Here is an 8,063-nt window from a genome sequence, read left to right as displayed (position 1 = left end):
CAGAGACATGACTCCGGTGACTGAGCTGGCTGACAGGCCTCTCCCGACGCATGACACTGGTGCCACCGCTGCGGGCAGTGTGGTCAGACTCGCTGCCGCTGCCAGCCGACTTGCGGTCCTTCTCTCTGCCAAGAGCTCTCCTGCTGTTCTCACTGTTGCTTCGGTTCGAGCCGCTGCTTTTGCTTCCTAAAGCCCATAAGTGAGAAAAGGACACACAAGAAAACAGAATTAGCTCGCGTCCACTGCTGTCTCCAACATCAGCTCCTACCAAAACGCACAGATCCAGGTATGACCATTGTAATGGCAACAATGATGACAAAACCAGGCCTGAACGTGCTGGTGGTGGTTTATGGGATTTAGCAATGACAATCGGTAGAACAAAGCTGACAAGGTTGTGCCATGCACAGGTACACGTAGACACCTTAGAGCTCGCACAGCGAAAGCAGCAGCTAGCCTAGAATTGCTGGCTGAAAGCCCTCCGCTCCGCTGCCGCCCCCCTGACTGGAGAGAGAGGAGGAGTAAAAATGGAAGGAAGAAGCAGGCGTTTAGGTTTTGACTCAAGCAAACAGGGTTCACTCTACTTGTAACTGTCTCTGTCTTTGCTATCTTCTATTGGCAAACACTTTTGAAAAAGAAACTCATTTGCCTTCTCGATCATCTTTGACCACACTGGGCATACTCGCACCCAGGGCCAAATGACCTGAGGTTAACAGATGTCCTTTTGCTGGCTTCAGTGGGTAGATTATTTTAAAATTGATCACTACAGTGTTCTGTTGTTGGAGAATTCTTCAAAAAACAGTTATTTGTTGAACTGCTCTACGATGAATCAGTAACACGCAGGATGTTCCCAGCAGAGGCCACTATATCAACTCAGAAAAACAAAGGACTGCTGCTGGTGTGTAAGCTGAGTTGTTGCTACATACAAACTTCATTAAACTTCAGAATTGATTTTACATGAAAGTTGAAGGTCGTGCTCTGTTTACCATGAGAGATAGGCTAGGATGATGTCAGGAGACATTTCCAAGTTAATTATTCTTTAAAAAACCCCAACAAACCAACCCACAGGGTATCTCATTAAGTTCATGCCATCTTACTGCAAGGTTGTGTTCCCAAAAAGGATCCCTAGCCAGCAGACTAGGGGATCAGCTTTTGAGTCTGAATGAACCACTGCGTCACTAGGGTCACTGCAATGGGAAAAAGAGAATGATTCCAAGCTGCTCCTTTCTTGAGCTACAGATGATCATCACCTTCTGTCTGCTCCAGCTGATGTTTACAGCAGGCAAAGAGAAGAGACAGGAAAACTAGACTGCCCTGCTGTGTATAGTGGAAAGGCTATAGATTCCCCTGCAGAGTGCAAGAAAAGCTGGGGACAGATGGAAAACACAGAATACAAAATGACTGGACTTGAAGTCACTATTCTGAGCCTGGGACTCTGAAGTGGTATTTGCTGACTGTAACCCCTATCAGCTCTTCTCTGCCCTGGGAAAAACACTGTCCTGCTTTGTGCCTCAGTTTTCTTCCAGCTGTAAATGGAGATACTAACATGGGTTCAGCTGCCTCCACCACATACTACAAAGATTCATTAAGGTAAGCTTTTTGAAGAGGAAAGGTGCTCCCTGAGCTGTCATTTCAAATGTTTTATAACAATCTCATAAAAACAAATAAAAGAGGAGAAGGTACTTGTTAGCCGGTTGACTGTTACAGCCTTTGCTCCAAAGAACAACACAGAGATTATCTCCAAGAAGCATCTTTGTAAACTCTCCAGGGTGGCACATTGTTCACAGTGGAAAAAATCGACATTTTATTTTAGCCCTCCCACAGCTAATATGCCTCTGCCTTTATCTCATGATGCATTCTGATGCCAACCATCTAAACTCTGCAAACCTTATCCAAAGTCATTATTCCTTGATGCAACCTCCCCATACACAAGAATTCATTGCCAGTTCCATAGCTGGTGGCTGAGTAAAGATCATGCAGGGGAGAAAGCAAGCTGCACTGAAAGCATATACTACTGATCTTGAGAGGTCTCAGTCAGCAAGACTGAGACTGCTTTGTGGCAATCCATCACGATGCTACTGCAGATTTTAGCATATCTCGAGTAGCAGCTCCTGCTGATCTGCCAAGACTCCAGCAGATCAAGTGGTTAATGCAAACTTCTTAGAAGAATGTGGCTTTCTGCAGCTGCACTCCAAGCTGATTACATGGCAGAAAGAAAACAGAGAAACCATCTATCATTACAGCAGTCTATCTAAGAATAATCAGCAGCACAGCCACTCTCCTCTGGTCATGTTGACGTTCACTCTCTCCCTGACATGCCTTTAAATCCTGTCACAGAACAAACAATCAGAAAGTTCTTCTAAGCCTTGAGTTTAAATGCAATCTAACAAGACTGTCACCTTCTTGGCAGCTAGGGACTGGCCTGTCTTGGAGACAGGCAGTCCAACCTAAAGCTGAGGTTTGAAATGCTGCTAAAGTGACACAACCACAGCAGCGTTTGTTTCCATCTAAGGCCAACTTTAAACCCAAGTGTCATAAAATGGATTTAAAGAATCTGCATTTTAAGTGCCTAGAAAAGCTGCACTCAGATCACTCGCAAGATACTATCAGCTTTCGCTCTCTATTACTGCTGGACACCAAGCTTCTAATGCCTAAAGCCACAGAGACTCCAGCTGCCTCAATACTTCATTCCATGGAAACAGAAGTTTCCACATGAATCCTCTTGGACAGGGGCAGGAGAGCCTCCAGAGACAGTGTACAGAGGCTTTGAACACCTTTCTATTGTTCCTGTCTCAACAGCAACATCCTGTGAGCTTGAACAAATCCTTCCTACTTCTTTCATCTCTTCAGACTGTAACCTGATGATCTCTCACTATCCAGCTGTACAGCAGCAGCTACCAGAACAGGGATGTGACTTTGATCTAAACACTATGGTAACAGAGATGATGTTTTGCAGAGGAGCTGGTCCTCACACCAGTGCCATTCCCTACAGCAAACCTGCCCAAGCCTTTCAAAATAACCTAAGCCCTGGATACCGCAAGCAGGGACAGACGATGTGGCTCAGGTGAAATAAGCAACAACCTAAATTGGAACAGAGCCTTGAACAGAACTGCAACATCACATAAAACTTTGCTACATCTTCCTCCCCATCTGTTGCTTGCCAGAACACAGTCTCAGTCTTGTCTCTTGGCCTAAATCTTAGGCTTTTCTCTGTAATCATCTGCAAATACACTGCATTCATCTCAAAACCATGTGACATTCACTGGGCTCTGGAGCAGTGCTGTTGCTCACCAGATGAATTCAGTTACAATCTAACATCACACATAAAAAAGAGACTTCAAAAGAAATCCAGTTCTAACACTCCATATTGAGAATGACCAATGCAACCTTGTGTCCCAGCACTCTTAATACGGGCCTGAGACATCTGGACAGTGCTCCAGTGACTTTCAGTAAATGAGCAGTGGAAGGACACTCGTAGATAAATCCAATCCATATGGATGACATCAGACTAATAAATTAGGAGTTGGGATTATTTATTTGTTTCTTTTATGAAGAGCAGTGAAGAGACTGGTGACAGGACTTTCCCATCTGAGCTGACAGTGAGGTATTTGATGCCATTCCCTCTGGAGCTGCTGCAGCACAGTCGCACAAGGGCCAGACAGGTTGATATGCTAACGCCACGCTATTGGACTACTGTGCATTGAGACAGGTTGAGCGTCCAAGACAATTAAAAATGAAAAAAAAAAGAAAAAAAGAAAAAATACAGCTAAACATTTGGGTCACAAGAGTCTAAATGATCATGCTGTGAATTCATTATTATTATGGAGGCATTTGAAGCTTACCAATCCCCTAGAGTCAGCCATTCCTCTATGAATCCTTCAGTCTAGTGCTTGCTCAGAACAAAACAAGGGAATAACAGTTACAAAACAAGAAACAACACAGAAGTGTAGTTTCCAAAAGAAGAACAAGGAAAGCGTTGAAACCCTTCAAAATTAAACACCTTGGTGCCTTTCATAAGGCTCTCTTTAGCCAGTAACACAGGTTGCATGGATAAAATACCATACCTTTCCTATTCCAGCAGCAGAGATCTAATATTCTACTGCCCACAGAACCAGCTGCCAAGAAAAATAATCACATTCTTTCCAGTACAATCAGCTTGCAGTTCTAAAACCTCTGGATACCACTGTGAGCTTCCTCACAGACACTTCTTATTTGAGATAAAGTGGGAAGAAGTAATAGTGAAAGCTAAAATCTTGTGAGCAAGTTCCTGATATGAAATTCTTTTGTGCAATTTTGCAAAATCTAACTGGCTGTGGTAAACAGGAAGAAGTTACATCCAAGTTACTGGATGTTCACCACAAAAACACAGAGAATCCTCACCCCTTCTTTACTGGCAGCATTTCCAAAAGCAAAACTCACTCTGGAAGTAATTTTTTAAAAAAGTAAATCTGTATAGCCAAAAAATACATAATTTTTATTTACTAAGGTTTAAAAATTAACCACAAAACTATCCTAAGGCAGGAAAGGAGGAGGTCAGGTTTTTAATCCATGCAGTATTATCTTTTTTTCCCTGTCATATATTACAAAAGAGACTCTCCTCCCTGTGAGCAGTGTTTCAGCCCTGTAAACCATCTGGCTGGCCACCTCACACTTGTCTCACACAAGCAGAGAGTGATTTTCCTTTTGTACTGAGCATTGAAGTGAAAGCCAAGAGCACCTTGGTTCTAATCCCTGTTCCATCGACAACAAAATAGCCTAATTTCTAGCAATATCAAGCGACTGCAGCCCCACTGTTGGCTCTGACCTCTAAAACAGGGGGCAATAGTTTATCTGTTTTAACAGGGTGGACAATTGAGTCATTAATGTTGGCCTGATGAGCATTATCTAAGTAGTAATCTACCGCGTGGTGCTGTTGGGTAAGAAAAGTATGGATGCCCAGGCCACCATGGACATGACAAACAGCTTGGCTCTGGTTCCGCACTGGCACTTTCCATAGGGTACAGAACTACAGCATAACTATAAACAGCATGTATTCTATTCTATTCTACCGACTCAGTTAAAACTTTGCTGGCAGTTTCAATACAGAGCTGAAAGGCTAACCCACTCCATCACATACACAGACAGTTTTGATTAAGTGCGGTCACACCAAATCCATGCAGGTAGCATACAAAACCACAAGACAGGAGCACAGACAGTACGAAGGAACTCAAGCAAATGGTTAGGAATAATGACAGCTGTAGAAATAAATACCAGAATAACCATCTTACCTTCGCTTTGCTGGCTTCCTGCACTGCCACTACCATAGCTAAAGCCTGGGTCTTGGTATGCTGGTGGAAAACATGGAGGGGGCAGAGGATATTGGTATGGGTATCCTTGGCCTAAAGGCCAGGGAGCAGCAGGATGTGGAAGTGGAGCAAGGGTATCCTGATCCGAGGCTCCGCTAGAACCATTGTTAAGGTTCAGTGCAGCCATATCTGGAAAAGAGAGAAAAGGTGAAGACAGTGTTCTTACCTAGCAGCCATCCTCTGCGTATTAATAACGGTCAACACAGCACCTAGGGCAGTGAGGGACTAGAGGGACTCAGCCTCCAGAGTTCACTCAAAATATCACACGCGGTAGGGCAGACATCAACATTTACCACTGAGCATCAAGGTACCTTTGCAGCATTTCCGTAAGTCAAAGAGGAATCATCCCCATTTTACAGATTGGAAACTAAGTGGGACTGACAAGCAGGATGTCTGTGGCAACACCAGAAATAAATCCCGCTTTCTTGAGCCTCAGTGCAATGCCCTATTTGACAAGTTTATCCTTCTCTTCCAAGTGGTCTAATTGCTTGGTCTAACAGGAATTGTCAACCACTTGGCATGCAACTTCAGAATAACGGCCTGTTCTGAAACACTCACTTGTGAAATCCTGTAGGACTCTCCTCTGTGCATCCTGCAAGCACAGAAGAGACAACACACATGCAGCTTTGCCCTTCACAGATGGAGAACTTACTGCCACAGAGGTCTCCAAAGACATAATAGCACTGTTCCGAGAAGGTGATTTTGTTCACAGTGTGCCTGAGGTAGCCATGTTTTAACATGCTGCTGGCATATTTTCTAGCCTCTCGTCGGTCTTTGAAGCCTTCCACGTGTGTGTAAAGCCAGTCAACCACATCTGCTCCTAAAATCAGAATAAGAAGAGGAGACACAGGATCACCTGAGTCAAACTGATCTTTTTGGGGTTTTTAATCTTCACGTTATCACATAGCCCACTAGTACTACTGTCCCAGGTACTGAATGCAAATATGAATATATGTAGTAATCTTGCTGCAAAGAGCTTAATATGTTATTTTCACGACTCAGCCTAACTGCTAAATTAATTACCACTGAACATTAATAAAGAATTATCTTGCATCCAGTTGAACACTACCTTAATAGTGATACCAAATAGGCACACAGAAAATTTTATAGTTACACTGTTCAAGCCCTTCCAAGTTGCAATAATGAAAATGACAGGGGATTTACAGAACAGAAGGGATTGGAACAGTCACCTTCCTGAAGAGGCAGATGTTACATTGTCAAAAGGCCTGGGTTCCGATCCCTTTCTCAGCAAAAAGTAACTACAACCTAGATTGACTAAACGTTAGCACAGTTCAGGTCACAGGACAGTCAGAATCAAAGGCAGACTAGTTGTGGTAAATTTAAATATAATTAAGATGCTTTATTAAGGTGGTGTGGCTGTCAGGAACTGGAATTACAAGGATTGTTCCTCTGCTGAACTTGGGCAGGTTGCTAGAGCCACAAGTAGTTACATGGAAAACCTGAGATATAACAAGTAAGGGTTTTAAGGACCAGCTATGCATGAGCATGAGAAATGTGCAGTATTTTTGGCTGTTCAGGCTCAAATAAGAGCTATTAATTATTTCCTGTCACACTTACAAGTTGTTCACAAATACCAAGTCAAGGGAATAGAAGAGGTCATAGACAGGGAAAAAAAATTCATATAGTTTCTTCAGCCATTATCCGAAAAGCCACTGTTCCCCCCCGCCCCCCGCCAGCATTCCTTTGATCTGCTTACCTATCACTGCGTTGGAGATGGTAATTTTTAACCACATCCTGTCCCGAATTTCAAGGCCTGAGTCTGGTAACTGCATAACCTTGACAATAGTAGCCATGTCACTCTTCACAGTTAAGGGAGATTCTTCTAATTCTAAAAGGAAGAAAGGTTACATGCTTCTCTGAAATGAACTGAGTCTGAAAAGACTTCTCAGCTCCCAATTTGGGTGAAACGTTTCAAGACACAGCTCAACCAAGAGATGCAAAAAAAGACACAAAGGTTCCCAAATGCACCCTCATCATTGGCATAAATTATAGATAGCATTCATACCAATTCTTCAGAGATTGTGCTCAGTGCAATCAGTTTAGTCACTGAGATGCTAAGTCCCTATGTGTCTTGACTTCACAAATCAGCTACAGATCAGCACTTCACTCTTTCAATCCACGCTGCATTGAGATTTGCAGAAAAGGAAACCCATGGAGTTCTATGACCATTGCTTTCCATTTCAGCTTGCCATGAACAGCCCCTACCCACCCAACGGTTCAGTGCACTGTATGCAAAACTCCATAGGACAAGTTTTTTGGCTCATTCTTTAACTTTTGGTTTGTCAGGAATAATACCCATCTGCATAAAGAAAGATGACGACCATGTCTTAATCAATGTCCATTTGTTTCTTTAAGATTTGGACATCAGCATAACTGGGGAGAACTGAAATTAGAAAAGAAAGCTTCCATCATCAGGATAAGGGCTAGAGATTTCCTTCAAAAAACCCAACTCTCCAGGATCCCAATGATGGCAGCCTTACAAATTAACAAGTCACTTAACCCAGCACTACTTTGCCCTGTATCTTTCTTGCAGAACACTTAAAAAACCCACTACTCTCAAATGCCTCAGCAGCCGTCACTGCTCTGTTCATATTTCTCACACAGTCTTAAGGGCAGAACTGGCTTACCAGAGGCTTCATACTTTCCTGATCAATTTTTATAATAAAATCAGAACAACAGGGCTGAGATTCACCCTGCTGA

At 43.1% G+C, this 8,063-nt stretch overlaps 1 protein-coding gene across 1 annotated transcript in view; it reads right to left on the bottom strand.

The window, feature by feature from the left end:
• Positions 1-6: 6 nt before the first annotated feature.
• The window catches only part of DVL1 (dishevelled segment polarity protein 1), a gene marked incomplete at its 3' end in the record, with an annotated part of 23,341 nt that continues 15,284 nt past the window's right edge, over positions 7-8,063 (bottom strand). Inside the window, exons 8-11 of the mRNA XM_009708084.1 lie at positions 7,060-7,191; positions 5,995-6,162; positions 5,265-5,471; positions 7-186 (exon numbers count right to left, since the gene is read on the bottom strand). Of these exons, the coding sequence (XP_009706386.1) occupies positions 7-186; positions 5,265-5,471; positions 5,995-6,162; positions 7,060-7,191 (687 nt within the window). The remainder of the gene's footprint in view (positions 187-5,264; positions 5,472-5,994; positions 6,163-7,059; positions 7,192-8,063) is intronic.

Source organism: Cariama cristata, unplaced genomic scaffold (genome assembly GCF_000690535.1).
Source record: "Cariama cristata isolate BGI_N322 unplaced genomic scaffold, ASM69053v1 scaffold33490, whole genome shotgun sequence".
In the NCBI taxonomy this organism is placed as follows: domain Eukaryota; kingdom Metazoa; phylum Chordata; class Aves; order Cariamiformes; family Cariamidae; genus Cariama; species Cariama cristata.
Note: the sequence above shows the minus strand (reverse complement) of the source record. Positions and strands in the feature narration are given on the sequence as shown.